Here is a 14,669-nt window from a genome sequence, read left to right as displayed (position 1 = left end):
CTCACTTCCTTACATCACTACTGGGAAAACCACACTAAGAGGTCACAAATCCCACCGTTAAGAATGTGCCACCCGCCTTTGCCATGTATCAATGGATGGGTGAACCTCAAAGACAGATGGATTTACAAGGGAACTTCAACCTTCATCCCCTTTTTGTGGCTCAGCAGCACACAACTCGTCCTCCAGCCATCCACCCTACCATAGAGTTGTCTACGTTTTTGGCTAGACGGGCCCCTGCTAGGTTTGGGTGGGTTTGATGACCTTGAGAGCAGGAGAATCGTACTTCAGATTATCTGGCCAGAGCTGGGGTGTAATCGTTGCAAGACTAAGAAGCGATTTTTCACATCAGTTGCGCCCAAGTTGCTGAATGTGCTGTTGGAATTGAGGAGGCGGAATGAGTCCATTGTGGCAGAAGCTTTTTTAAAGCCACACGTTCTTCACAACTGAAGGAGATTGACTGGCACAAGAGATCTCAGTGCCCACTCCAGTGGAGGCTGGTTCACTAGAGCAGATGTGGCAGGGCTCCAAAAACCCTCACTTGCCTTTCTTCTTAACTTACAACCAGTCCATCCGCTTCCTCCCTCCTCTCAATGTTGCCCTTGTAGAAGGCAGCAGTGAGGAGGATCATGGGGAAACAGGAACTAGAAATGGGTGGCTCTGCCTGTCTTTGGGCTCTCTGGCGCCACCTTCTGTTGGGCTCCCTGCCTTTCGCCCAATCATCCCCAAATAGGCACCTGCGACCACTGGCCCCTTGCTTAGATAGGTTGATTTTTTTAAAAGGTGAATTCATGAAGAGGAGACTTCTGTCAATGGATATTAGCCATAACAAGTGGAACTTGCAACAGGATGGGGGCTCTTGTTTAAGAGGCTGGCCAGCCATGCCCACTTCCTGGGTACTCCATTGCATCTGCCAACTCCAGATCAGTTATTATTCCGTTACTAGAGCAGGCACAGACCTCAATGGACAGGGTTTTGTGTGGAGAGGGGGGCAAAATACTTTGCTTTGTACATTAAGACAGGAGAACTATTTCTGTGTGTCTGTACGCACCTGCGGCTTACATATTCAAACCTAGCTACCAATCTGAATGTTTTAAATGCTGCTATTTCTTTTGGACCATCCTTGGTAAGTTACTCCTTCACTTCCTCTTAAAGACTATCTTCTAATACTAATAAGTATACACCACTCATTTTTAAATGGGCATGCTCATTACACTTTTTCAAATTTAAGAGTGAAATCTAAAATACTTTAAATTCAGTAGAATTGTTTTGGTATCACTGTGAATCAGCTATAACTTGGGTGGGGGAGAGAAGAGAAAACCCCCCTTTTTTAATACATATTTCAAAAGTCATTATTTCTTAACTATTTCCAAACACTCAACACTCAGGAAATGTTTATAAACGTAAAAAACTTCTTTATTTTTTTAAAAAAATGGAATATATGTATTGCAGCATAAGCCTCCCAAATGACCCCCTTCTGTCCTTCGTGCCTAAAGAGAGATGATTTTTTTTAAAAAATAATAATATCATATTTAAATATGCAAATGACGCCTGTCTCCTCCTAACACACCAGGACGCAGGTTCCATACGGGGCGTAGTTTAAGAATAGCCCCTCCCTCTTTCAGATCGTTCTATTCCGCCAACGCCGCGTGATTCGGTCTTCCTCGTCCCGCCCGTCTCTTTCCACCGCCCCCTTTTTTCGCTTTCCTCACTTGGTAGCGCCCGCTTTCCAGGAAGCGGCGCCTGCGACGTCCCCATTGGTGCGAGGCGGGCGGCGGGCGGCGGGACGGAATGCTCAGTTCCGGACGAGACCATTAAGGCCGGCAAAGGGAGGGAGACGTTGTTGAGTGCTGCTTGCTGCTGCTGCTGCGGAGTTCTTCCTTGCAATGGCCCAGACGCCGAAGCTGATCTTGCTCTTCAGCGGGAAGAGAAAGTCGGGCAAGGACTTCGTGGCCGAGGAAATCCAGAGCCAGTAAGCAGCCCCGCGGGGATTGCACAAGAGCGGGCGGGAGGAAGCGTTCTGATGGCGGGTGGCGGGGTGGGTGGGATGCAGGCGAAAGACCACCCACCGCTCCACGTGCGCGCGGGATCCGGCGGGGAGAGACCTTCCCAAACCTGTATTTCCCCCCATTTTTCAATTTTCAAGCCTTTTAAAGGGGTGGTGGCAAGACTTCTCTCAATCCCGTGTCCGCAGCGAACGTCTGAACCGGGAGCGCACGCGAGATCGGCCCCGACCTCCCCTCTCCCCGTGCTTAGGAGGTGAAAGAAGTGACACGCCACGGTCCCCCCATTTTTTAAATTTCCAAGCCTTTTTTAGGGGTGGTGGCAAGCCTTCTCTCAATCCCGTTCCCGTGTCCGCAGCGAACGTCTGAACCGGGAGCGCACGCGAGATCGGCCCCGACCTCCCTTCTCCCCGGGGTTAGGAGGGGAAAGAAGCGACACCCCACGTCTTAGGGATGGGGAGCAAGGCGGTCTTCCGTGTTTCCTCCTTTTGTTTCCTTCCTCCCCCTTCACACGTGACGCAACACGCGACGGGGCTGGGAGAAGGTTGCGGGGAAGTGTAGAAAAGTTGGCATGGGCAGCTGGAAGAAGCCCACCTTGCAGGGGTGTGGGGAAGAGGGAAGGTTGCAGGAGTTTAATCCAACGTTAGTCCTAAAGGTAAAGGTAAAGACCAACCCCCATTGCGAGAAGTGAGGTTACAGGGAACCAGACAGAGTGCCTTCTTGGTAGTGGCGCCCGACCTGTGGAATACCCTCCCTTCAGATGTGAAGGAAATAAGCAGTTATCCTATCTTTAAAAGACATCTGAAGGCAGCCCTGTTTAGGGAAGTTTTTAATATCTAATGCTGTATTGTTTTGAACATCTGATTGGGAGCCACCCAGAGTGGTTGGGGAGACTCAGCCAGATGGGTGTGGTATAAATAATAAACTATTATTATAAAGGGATCCCTGACTGTTAGGTCCAGTCATGGATGACTCTTGGGTTGCGGCGACGCTCATCTCGCTTTATTGGCTGAGGGAGCCGGCGTACAGCTTCCGGGTCATGTGGCCAGCATGACTAAGCCGCTTCTGGCAAACCAGAGCAGTGCATGGAAACACCATTTACCTTCCCGCCAGAGTGGTACCTATTTATCTACTTGCACTTTGACGTGCTTTCGAACTGCTAGGTTGGCAGGAGCAGGGACCGAACAACGGGAGCTCACCCCAACGCGGGGATTCGAACCGCCGACCTTCTGATCGGCAAGTCCTAGGCTCTGTGGGAAAGCAGGCAAGATCCACAGTCTGCCAAGCCCTTCCCTGGAAGCAGGTGATGTTCTCAAACTTTGCAGCGGATCTGATGGGGAGAGACTAGGCCTTGTTTAAGCCAAGACAGAGTTCAGAAGAAGAGCCTGGCTGCTGGGATCAGGCCAGTGGCCCAGCTGGTACAGCATCATGTTCTCGCAGTGGGTGACTGTCTCCATGGAGACGCTGGGATTTGAACCCGGGACCTTTAGCATGCAAAACAAGACTCTCTGCCACTGAGCTATAGCCTAGATGTCAGCAAACTTTTTCAGCAGGGGGCCGGTCCGCTGTCCCTCAGACCTTGTGGGGGGCTGGACTATATTTGGGGGGGGGGGAATGAACAAATTCCTATGCCCCACAAATAAGCCAGAGATGCATTTTAAATAGAAGGACACATTCTACTCATGTAAAAACATGCTGATTCCTGGACTGTCTGCGGGCCAGATTTAGAAGGTGATTGGGCCGGATCCAGCCCCCAGGCCTTAGTTTGCCTACCTACCCATAGCCCTTCTCCCCTAAAGGGTCCTTGAGGATGGAAACTTTTGCCTTTTCTGGATCTGCTTAATTTAATTTTTTTCTCTCCTGGCAGGTTGGGCCCTGATGTTTGCACTATCCTGCGGCTGTCAGAACCTCTCAAAGAGCAGTACGCCAAGGTAGGTTGTGGCTCCTCCAGTTTGTACCCTTTTATCTTTCCTGTTATGTGCATGATAGCATCCTTGCCGAGTTAGGCCGAGAGTTGGAAAATAGAAGGGCGACCGAAATTGATTGATGGGGGTTGCGCGACTCCCCTGTGAGAGAAGGTTGCAGCAGCATTCGGGGACTTTCTATTTCAGAGAAAAAGGCAGATGAGAGGGGACACGATGGGAGTTTATAAAATCACGCGTGTCTCGGAGAGTTATACTTCTCCCTCTCCGGTAATACCAGAACTCACTGAAGCTCAGCAAAGCTGAATGCTGGAAGATTGCTGACAAATCAAAGATAAACAAACTGTGGAACTCCCTGCCACAAGAGGCAGTGATGGGCACCAAACTGGGTGGCTTTAAAAGAGGGTTGGGCAAAATTCCTGGAGCAGAGGGCTAACGATGGCTATTAGTCATGATGACTATGCTCTGCATCCACAGGTGGGGACAGCAATGCTTCCATTTACCAGTTGCTGGCAATTGCAGGAGGGGAGAAAGTTTCTCTTGTGCTTGGCTTCTGTCTCTGGGCTTCCCATTGAGTCATCTGGTTGGTCACTGTCAGAACAGGAAGCTGGAATGAATGGGCCTTTGGCCTGATCCAGCAAGGCTCTCTTGATGTTCTCGGATAGCTTTGCTGACAGCCTCGGATAGATTCCCTCTCCTCTGTCTCTTCTCCTCTTAATAATAATAATAATAATAATAATAATAATACAGTGGTACCTTGGGTTACAGACACTTCAGGTTACAGGCGCTTCAGGTTACAGACTCCGCTAACCCAGAAATAGTACCTCAGATTAAGAACTTTACTTCAGGATGAGAACAGAAATCGCACGGCGGCAGCAGCAGGAGGCCCCATTAGCTAACGTGGTACCTCAGGTTAAGAACAGATTCAGGTTAAGAACGGGCCTCCGGAACGAATTAAGTTCTTAACCCGAGGTACCACTGTAATAAATAATAATAATAAATTTATTTATACCCCGCCAGAGCCAGCCTCAGGGCAGCTAACACCAGTAAAATTACAGTAAAATCATAATGGGGGGGGGGGAAACCAATTTAAAATACATGTTAAAATGCAATTTAAAATGCAGTCTCATTTTAAAAGTAGGCCATAGATCAAAACCATAAGGGGAGGGAAACGTAAGGGTCAGACTGAGTCCAAACCAAAAGCCAGGCAGAACAGCTCTGTCTTGCAGGTTCTTTGGAAAGATGTCAAGTCCCACAGGGCCCTAGTCTCTTGTGACAGAGCGTTCCACCAAGTTGGGGCCAGTACTGAAAAGGCCCTGGCCCTATAGTTGAGACCAATCTAACCACCTTGCGACTTGTGGACCTTAAGGCACTCCGCGGGGCATACCAGGAGAGGCGGTCCTATAGGTACGTGGGTCCTAGGCCGCAGAGGGCTTTAAAGGTCAAAACCAGCACCTTAAACCTGACCTTGTACTTCACCGGGAGCCAGTGCAGCTGGAAAAGCACTGGGTGAATATGCTCCCATGGCAGAGACCCCGTGAGGAGCCTCGCTGCGGCATTCTGCACCCGTTGGAGTTTCTGAGTCAGCTTCAAGGGCAGCCCCGCGTAGAGCGAGTTACAATAATCAAGCCTGGAGGTGACCGTCGCATGGATCACTGTGGCCAGATCTTAGTGAATTTGTCTTATCCCTGTCTTAAAAAGAGTTGCCCACATGCATTTGTCATGGGCTGGCTGGATGAAGAGGAATGGCAGGAGGCACCAGCTGGGGAATCCCCCAGGGAACCCCCAGGGGAAGAAAGCTCTGAGCCAGAGGAGTGGTGGTGGGACGACGATGTGAGGTCAGAGCGAGAAGAGGGAGCAGGCCAGGAGGAGGAGGTGGTAGAAGCTGAAGAGCAGGGGTCAGCAAACCTTTTCATCAGGGGGCCGGACCACTGTCCCTCAGACCTTGTGGGGGGCCGGACTATATTTTTTGGGAGGGATCAATGAATTCCTGAGCCCTACAAATGACCCAGAGATGCATTTTAAATAAAAGCACACATTCTACTCGTGTAAAAACACACTGATTCCCAGACCGTCCACGGGCCGGATTGAGAAGGCGATTGGGCCGGATCCGGCCCCTGGGCTTTAGTTTGCCTACCTATGATCTAGTTCAGGGGTCAGCAACCTTTTCCAGCCATGGTCTGGTCCACCGTCCCTCAGTGGGGGGCCGGACTATATTTTGAAAAAAAAAATGAATGAATTCCTATGCCCCACAAATAACCCAGAGATTCATTTTTAATAAAAGCACACATTCTGCTCCTGTAAAAACACCAGGCAGGCCTCACAAATAACCCAGAGGTGCATTTTAAATAAAAGGGCACATTCTACTCATATAAAAACACACTGATTCCAGGACCATTCATGGGTTGGATTTAGAAGGCGATTGGGCCGGATCTGGCCCCTGGGCCTTAGTTTGCCTACCCATGCTGAAGAGGGAACAAGGCTTAGTGAGCGGGGAGGAGCCTGTGGCAGAGAGAGGCCCAGAATCAGAGACAGAAGTGGAGGCTGGAGAGGGCCCAGGGGGAGGGGGGGCAACCTTCTGAAGACACCAGGGAGTCTCCCCCTCCTGCTGCGACCAGCTCCTCTCCCCTTTGGTATCCCCGGACCAGAAGAGGTATGAAGAGGGTGGAGCAAAGGCAGACACGCTGAGGTGTCTCAGATTGCTTGGGGAGGACTGAGCTGTGGGAAGGCAGGGTCCTTCTGTCCTCACAACCGCCTCATTGGGGAAAGCAAGACCTGCTGGGAAGAGTTGCTGATAATAATAATATAATTTATTATTTATACCCCACCCATCTGGCTGGGTTTTCTCCAGCCACTCTGGGTGGCTCCCAATTAAAAACACGATAAAACATCAAACATTAAAAACTTCCCTAAACAGGGCTGCCTTCAGGCATCTTCTAAAAGTCAGATAGTTGTTTATTTCCTTGACATCTGATGGGAGGGCGTTCCACAGGGTGGGTGCCACTACTGAGAAGGCCCTCTGCCTGGTTCCCTGTAGCTTCACTTCTCGCAATGAGGGAACCACCAGAAGGCTCTCGGCGCTGGATCTCAGTGTCCGGGCTGAATGATGGGGGTGGAGACGCTCCTTCAGGTATACAGGACCGAGGCCGTTTAGGGCTTTAAAGGTCAGCATCAACACTTTGAATTGTGCTCGGAAATGTAGTGGGAGCCAATACAGGTCTTTCAGGACCGGTGTTATATGGTCTCTTTGTATAAACAGTTAACTTCACTGACATCAGGTGGTTTATTGGTTCATCGCTGGCATACACCTGACTCCAGCTCCTGACAGTATTTCACGAAGAAGTGAGTCCCACAAGTTACTTAGGAGTAGACTCTTGGATTGGTCTTGTTTGCCAATCGTTTTCATCCTGGAGCTTTGATAACTGGTTCACCTTTCTGGCCTCCCCTATAGGAGCACGGCTTGGACTTCCAGCGCCTCTTGGACTCCAGCTCTTATAAGGAGACGTATCGGCAGGACATGATCCGATGGGGAGAGGAGCGGCGCCAGACCGACCCGGGATTCTTCTGCCGTATTGTGGTCGAGGGCGTTACACAGCCCATCTGGGTAAGGCTGAGCGGTGGCAAATTGCTGGTGGCAGGGATTGATTCGAACCCAGCTCCCCGGATGTTAACCCGCCAGTCTTCCCACGCAGATAGTGAGTGACACGAGGCGAATCTCGGACGTGGAGTGGTTCCAGGACGTCTATGGGGATCTGGTGAAAGTGGTGCGTGTCGTAGCCACGGAGGAGACGCGAAAGAGACGGGCCTGGGTGTTCGTAATGGGTGAGTGAGCCGCAGGCACGCCTGCCTCTTGTTTCTCTGCTCATTGGCCAATGCAGGGCTTGGTGTTCAATTAGGCTTTTAAAATTCAATACAAAACAAAAACATTTAATTATTTGACAGTTCTTTGCAGTAAGTAGAAAAAATCCCTGCTCCAATAAAAATAATATTTCAGATCATAATATTTTCTGCGAGAAAATATGACTGAACATAAAATGGCAACCTTTCCCTCCTATATACATGGAAAGGCAAGGTTGTCGTCACGCAGCCCCCAATGGAGGGCTTGTTGTGCCTCACCACAGTCCTGGATTTGCATGAAGAAACGAGGTTGGGAAGGTGAGAAGCGAGCTTAGTAAGTTCATGGGTCCCCAGCTTGGGTTGTTGGACTACAACTCCCATCATCCCTGACCACTGGTCCTGCTAGCTAAGGATGATGGAAGTTGTAGTCCAACAAGAGCTGAGGGCCCAAACTTGAGAAACACTTCTCTGGGGGGTTAATCCTGGAGAGATGCAGCAATGTAGTGTAGACAAAACTGGACTAGACTGGAACCAACGAGGTTGACCTGCTATAAAGGAGCTTTCTCTACCCCTAAGGACTGTTCTTCCTATATATATTAGGTGAGCAATCAAGTCAAAGCCAATCCGCTTTGACGATGCTTCTGAACACCAGGTGCTGGAAACCAACGAGGGGACTGGTGCTCCAGTCCTGCTTGTCTGGGCTTTCCGTGGGCATGGAATTATAGAATTGTAGGGTTGGAAGGGACCCAAGGGTCATCTAGTCCAACCCCCTTCAAGGCAGGAATATTTCCAAGACCTTATTTGGAAAATGAATACAACCCAGGTGGTTAAGAAAGCCCAACAGAGACTCCATCTCCTCAGAATATTGCGGAAGAATGATGTCAATCAACATCTGATGATCTCCTTCTGCCGGTCAACAATAGAAAGTGCCCTTTCATACTGCATCACAGTGTGGGACGCTGGTTTGACATCATCTGATAGGAAGTGCCTACAGAGGGTGGGGAATACAGCACAAGATATTATGGGCTGTCCCGTGAATCCGCTGGATGAAATAGCGGAAGAACGTTGCCTCAGGAGAGTGAGGAAAATTCTCAGGGGTGATTCACACCCTGGCCGGCACTTTCTTGATCTCCTGCCCTCAGGCAGAAGATATAGAAGTCTGATTAGTCGCACCAACAGGGTAAAGAACAGCTTCTGTCCGTGGGCTGTTAGGCTGCTGAATGAAAAGATAACAACAGGGGAACTGACTTGTGGGTTTGGTGGGTGTGCGTCAGTAAACGAGGGGAATTAAGACTAAGAGAGCTGAGTGGGGGGTGCTCGTGTAATCTCACTGTATACAAGTTGTACAAGTGACAATAAAGTATTTCAATTCAGCTGTCCCATACGGGGATCGCGCCTGCAACCTTGGCGCTATCAGCACCACACTCTCACCAGCGGAGCTATCCTGGCATCTCTGGTCAGGATGGTGGCCTTATCCTGCCATTCCTATGTCCTATCCACTCTTCCCCACCACCTGAATTTGGGAATCTTGTGTCAATAATGATAGTAATTTTATTATTCATATGCTTCCCATATGACTGGGTTGCCCCAGACACTCTGGGCGGTTTCCAGCAAAATATAACCCCCACTACAAAACATCTAACATTAAAATTTTCCCTATACAGTCGTACCTTGGTTTTCGAATAGCTTAGTTCCTGAACGTTTTGGCTCCTGAATGTCGCAAACCCGGAAGTGACTGTTCCAGTTTGTGAACTACTATTTTTGGAAGCCGAATGTCCGACGGGGCTTCCGCAGCTTCTGATTGGCTTCAGGCGCGATTTGGTGTTTGAAAGTGTTTTGGAAGTCGAACGGACTTCTGGAACGGATTCTGTTCGACTTCCAAGGTATGACTGTACAGGGCTGCCTTCAGATGTCTTCTAAAAGTCAAAGAGTTACTGATCTCCTTCAGACACTCCTTTAGATATAAAAGACTAGTGAGGTAAGGTGAGAATATTCTCTGCTAGAAAATTCTCTGGAGAATATTCTCCACAAACTGCAAATTCTAATGTAAGAACCAGTTTTACAAACCTTAAAAGTCTAGTAAATAATAAGTCAAGCTGTGATATTGCCAGTGTAAGTAATGAATAATGTTTTTTTTTTTTTTGATCCACTTACATTACTGGGCATTGTGCCATTCACCAATTGGCAGTTCTGAAATGTGAGCTACAGAAAACATTTTTATGTTTAGTTTTAGTTTAAAAAATGCTATTCATTTAATTTAATGAACATTTGAATTTGTTTGTATTTCAACTATATGTAATAGCCTTTTTTTCTGTCTTGGTGTGACCTTATTCTTAGCAATTCTATACCTTTGGCCATACAGTGTGATTTTGTTTTTACAGAAAGTAGCTTTAATGCTTTATACACTTAAAGTACATAGGCCTGTACAATTATGTGTAACAGCATGTGAGGTGGCCTTGATTTAAACAGTTGGCGTTTCTATATTTTTATTTAGTGCCAGTAACTGGTTTTTGCGGTGCCATTCTATGGTACCAGGTGCCATTTACCAGAGATTCACATACTGAAATATATTATCATATAATGATAATATATTTAATGTTAATGGCTTCTTTTTTATATGTATGCATATAGTTTTGTTTATCAAGCTGTGTTTTAGTCACCAAAACAGTTGTTAAGTCTTAGCACTATTAGAAGCACAAGACAGCCTATTACTGAATTTACTTGTATCAAACCTTAACATGCCAATCGTATTTTTTTGACTTGTCCTATAACATGTACATTCTCCTATTTTAAATGAAAATTCTCTAATATTCTCATTAATTGAGAATATTCTCGAGAATATTCTCCGAAAGATTACAGTGGTACCTCTGGATGCGAACGCAACCCGCGTCACCACTTCTGCGCATGCGCATGACGTCATTTTGAGCGCATGCGCGAGCGGCGAAACCTGGAAATAACGCGCTCCGTTACTTCCGGGTCGCCGTGGAGCGCAACCCAAAAAGGCTTAACCTGAAGTGACTTCAACCCGAGGTATGACTGTATTCTTGAGAATCTAAATCGCTATACAGCAGGGATGTCCAACAGGTCAATTGTGATCTACTGGCAGATCCCCGCCAGGTGGGTAGATTGCGGTCAATCTCTGGCTTCCTTTCCTTAGCATCACTAAAACTTCCTCCTGCCTCGCCCTGCCCTCCATTGTTGTTTGATCTCTGGAAGGGAAGATGGAGCTTTTTCTGTGCTGCTGGTTTCATCCATAGTGATATTTTTGTGAGTGACTTTACCCCTTTGTTCCTTGCCTTTAACCCCCCCCCCCCCGCCAATGGAATTTTGCCCACCGAAGCTTTTTTTTAAACCCCTAAAAAACAGGGCTTTCCTCCTCCCTAAAAAAAAAATCCCAACAACTTTGAACCCCCCCAAAACGGGGGTAGATCATCACCAGTTTTTAAAAGTAGATCACAGTCTCTTGAGAGTCGGCCACCCCTGCTATACGGGACCGAGACCATTTAGCACCAGCAAGTCAAATGTGAGGCATTCCCAAAGTAAAGGAAGGATTGAACTCTGATTAATAAGAATACACACAGAGGCTTGAACCAGCAAGACTATGGGAAGGGTGTATATAATAATTTCTCTGTCTCCAGCCCCTGGCCCAGGTCGTTTTATTCACAAAAGAGCTTTTTACAGAGTGTTTGTGAGAACCAATCAGATTTCTTCTGAGCATTTCAACAAACCCCACGTGGGGACAAAGTTAAACTACAAACACTAGTTAAGCATGCATACTTTTGGGGTAAATGAATGAAAACTACAAAGGAGTGTATTCAGCAACCCTGGAGGTCATAAACAATCAACACACATGATAAGAAGGATGGCCAGGAAGACAGCGATCATTATCACCTTTATGTGAGACCTTTTTCCTGGCCCTAAGATTAACATATCAGAAAAGCTACAGCAAAGAAACTGCCCACTGTCTTTGATGACCCAGGACGCCTGCCCCTCTGTGTACGTGCCTGGTCAAGAAAGAGAAATGGAACAGGGATGCAGAGGTGTGGATTGATCAAAAATCATATCAAAATAGTTTAAACCCAGTCAACGCAATGCTTTCATTGCTGACACAGATGGCTTACTCTATATTTGTTATACAGTGGTGGCCCGCAAGACGGAAAACTCGCTAGACAAAAGAGTTTTCCGTTTTGGAGGTGCTTCGCAAAACGAATCTCCTATGGGCTTGTGTCGCAAGACGAAAATGTCTTGCGAGTTCCTGCTGGTTTTTTTTCCTTTCCCCCCCTTTTTCTAAGATGCTAAGCCGCTTATCAGCTGATCCGATAAGCCGCTAAAAGCCGCTAATAGCGCTAATCCGCTAATCCGTCAATGGGCTTGCTTCGCAAGACGGAAAAACCGCTAGACGAAGAGAATCACAGAACGGATTCTTTTCGTCTTGCGAGGCACCACTGTAATTCCTCATAGCAATCCCACCTGATCACTACAAAATGGCCAACTTTTGCCTGTCTTCCCTCTCCTCTCCCCCCCCCCCCCCAGGGATTGACGACGCGGAATCCGAATGTGGTCTGGATCAGGGCGTGCCTTATGACTGGGTCATCACCAATGACGGAGACCAGCTTTCCCTGGACGCTCAGCTGGAGAAACTGATTCAGTTTATCCACAGCAAGCTGTAGCGCAACCCAGGGCCCTTGTGTTATCTCCACCTCCTTCTCTTTCTCTCTCTCTCTCTCTCTGTCTCCCTCCACCCCACCCTCCATTCCTTCGGGACCTGGGCTGGGGTTTGGCTGCATCACCAAAGAAAGAGAATCTGGAGAATGCCGCCGTAGCCACCGGGCTGCGGTCAGGTGTGCCTCAAGGCAAGGCATTTCTGGGCGGGGTTGTTTTTTTTGACACCCATCCCACTCTTCCTTTCATTTTGGAGAGTCCATTCCAGCGAGTGCCATAATCCAGTGCCAGTTCTTCCCTCCCCGGGACTCCATTCCAGGCAGGGTGTGCATCTCCATCCTGGCCGGCTGCTCGCTTGTGTGTCATTTCCGCGGGCCGTTCTTTTGCACTCGTACCTGGCACTGGCGCCTTCCTCACCTAGCATCAGGTGGGGGCTGATGTTTGCAGGAAATGTATGTTTGTGCTGTGGGGAGTGGGCGGTTTTTGGTCCGTTTCGGGTTTTCCTTCCTCCTTCCCATCTTGGGTCGCAGTTTTAGACCTTTACAGCTTTCGGCCACCAGGGGGCAGAATAACCTCAAGCTTCACACTTCTGCGGCTCTGTTTCCCCGGACAAATCTTATTTCGTAACCCTTGCCTAGCTCTGTGCCTGTCAATCATCCTGTCCACCTGAATCCGGCAGGATAGGGTCCCCTCGGCGGGTTGAATTATATGCATGTTATTTTCAGGGGGCATTTTCCAGTCCTGCTCCTCGTCCCAGATTCAAGCTGATTTTTATCTGAGACAGGAACGCTTTTGAGTGTTACTTTTAGCTGCTTCTGCTAATGACTGACCACACACACACTTTCCCTAAGGTGGGGGGAATCGCTGTGCCTTATTCTTAAAAGTGCTGACCTCCTCCTGTTCTCCTCGCTTGCCTGGCTCCCCAACTGAATCCTTAATTTGGAAATCATCTCACCAACTTCTTCCCTTACCAAGGCTCCTGTGCCTTTTCCTTGCTATGTGATGGGAACGAGGCAGGGGGCTGAAGTTCAACAGGTGGGGATCAAGCCAGAGTGGGAGAGCTGAGCCTGTTGGATTAATCCCCAGAACATAAACAATACAGGGCTTTTTTACTTGGTTGGGAACGCTGTTCGGCAAGTACTGAAGGACACAGGAGCCATGATGGGGAAAGTAGTTGGCAACTTCTAAGCTGAGAAATTGCAGGGCAGGCTTTTGCTGCTGAAGAGGAGAGGGGGCCGACCAAACTGTGCAGGAATTGAGAGTTGAGCGCTTGGGCTGGGGTGAGATAGTCACGTGGGCTGGTATTGGGAGCAAAACTAGGGACAGGGTGAAGGTTTGCTATTGATGCAACCTGATTTGCCCCCGGGCTACAGAATACCTAGCATATTCCCTGGCCATGTTTGTACATCATGCCAAACCACGGTTTAGTGTCACGCGAATGAGCCTAGTCCCCTCTAGGGGTCGTGCGTTTCCCCTCTCCTTATCCTCTCGCACAGCCAGAAAAGGAGGATTTCAGAAGATTCCAATTCCCCTTAAACTTGCCATGTCCAATCCCAGTTTCACCATAGCAAGGGCTCATTTCAGCAAGGCAGCTTCACGAAACCATGGTTTGCATTTGGCATCTTTTGACACAGACCATAGTCGAGCCGTGGTGCCTCATTCAGATGCAAGCTTGCAACAGCTTCTGACACTGTCCTGGCTACTCAGGAGGCTGAGGGTCGTGGGAGAGGCAGTCCCGCTCAATAATGCTGCACTAAACCGTGGTTTGAGTGTAACGTGCAAACACAGCCCAGGTACACGGGACGAGGTCCTCTCTCTGCTCCTTTCAGCACACCTGACTTCCTTCCCCGCACCGCAAACTGGATGTGCGGCTGTATAATCTCTTGCTAATGCCACTCACTGCTCAACCAAATGCCCATCTCCTCTCTTCCCCTCTGGAGAGGAAGAAGATTGTTGTACTCAAAATAAAGCTTTGGATTGGTTATAGTTTCCGGCTCTCGTCTGTCTAGAATAGTCCAGTTTCCGTCAGGTGGGTCTGGAGTCTCGTTTGCTCAGGTGCAGAACGTGGAGTCGGTCAGGATAGTTCTTGCATTTGGGATCAGCCAAATCAAGGTTTCCTCCATTTGAGGTCCTGGCCTTTACATCGCCTGACCACTGGCCTGGCTGGCTGGGGCTGATTTGAGCTTGTTGTTTTCCCCCTATCTATCTATCTATCTATCTATCTATCTGTGAAGTGAATGAATGAATT

At 48.5% G+C, this 14,669-nt stretch overlaps 1 protein-coding gene across 1 annotated transcript; it reads left to right on the top strand.

Moving 5' to 3' along the window:
• Positions 1–1,630: 1,630 nt before the first annotated feature.
• PMVK (phosphomevalonate kinase) lies at positions 1,631–14,405 on the top strand. Its single transcript, XM_083477414.1, has 5 exons — positions 1,631–1,969; positions 3,868–3,931; positions 7,374–7,526; positions 7,615–7,744; positions 12,293–14,405. The coding sequence occupies exons 1-5, from the start codon at positions 1,884–1,886 to the stop codon at positions 12,427–12,429; spliced, it is 570 nt and encodes a 189-aa protein (XP_083333540.1). The 5' UTR covers positions 1,631–1,883; the 3' UTR covers positions 12,430–14,405.
• The last annotated feature ends 264 nt before the right edge of the window (positions 14,406–14,669 follow it).

This window comes from Podarcis liolepis, assembly GCF_965112155.1.
Source record: "Podarcis liolepis genome assembly, chromosome: 15".
In the NCBI taxonomy this organism is placed as follows: domain Eukaryota; kingdom Metazoa; phylum Chordata; class Lepidosauria; order Squamata; family Lacertidae; genus Podarcis; species Podarcis liolepis.
Note: the sequence above shows the minus strand (reverse complement) of the source record. Positions and strands in the feature narration are given on the sequence as shown.

What these genes read in the sequence shown, in the direction of transcription:
- PMVK (XM_083477414.1), top strand. Translation starts at nt 1,884, where the DNA reads ATGGCCCAGACGCCGAAGCTGATCTTGCTCTTCAGCGGGAAGAGAAAG. An exon ending in GCGTTACACAGCCCATCTGG is followed by an intron (nt 7,527 to 7,614) that starts GTAAGGCTGAGC and finishes CTTCCCACGCAG; the next exon opens with ATAGTGAGTGACACGAGGCG. An exon ending in GGCCTGGGTGTTCGTAATGG is followed by an intron (nt 7,745 to 12,292) that starts GTGAGTGAGCCG and finishes CCCCCCCCCCAG; the next exon opens with GGATTGACGACGCGGAATCC.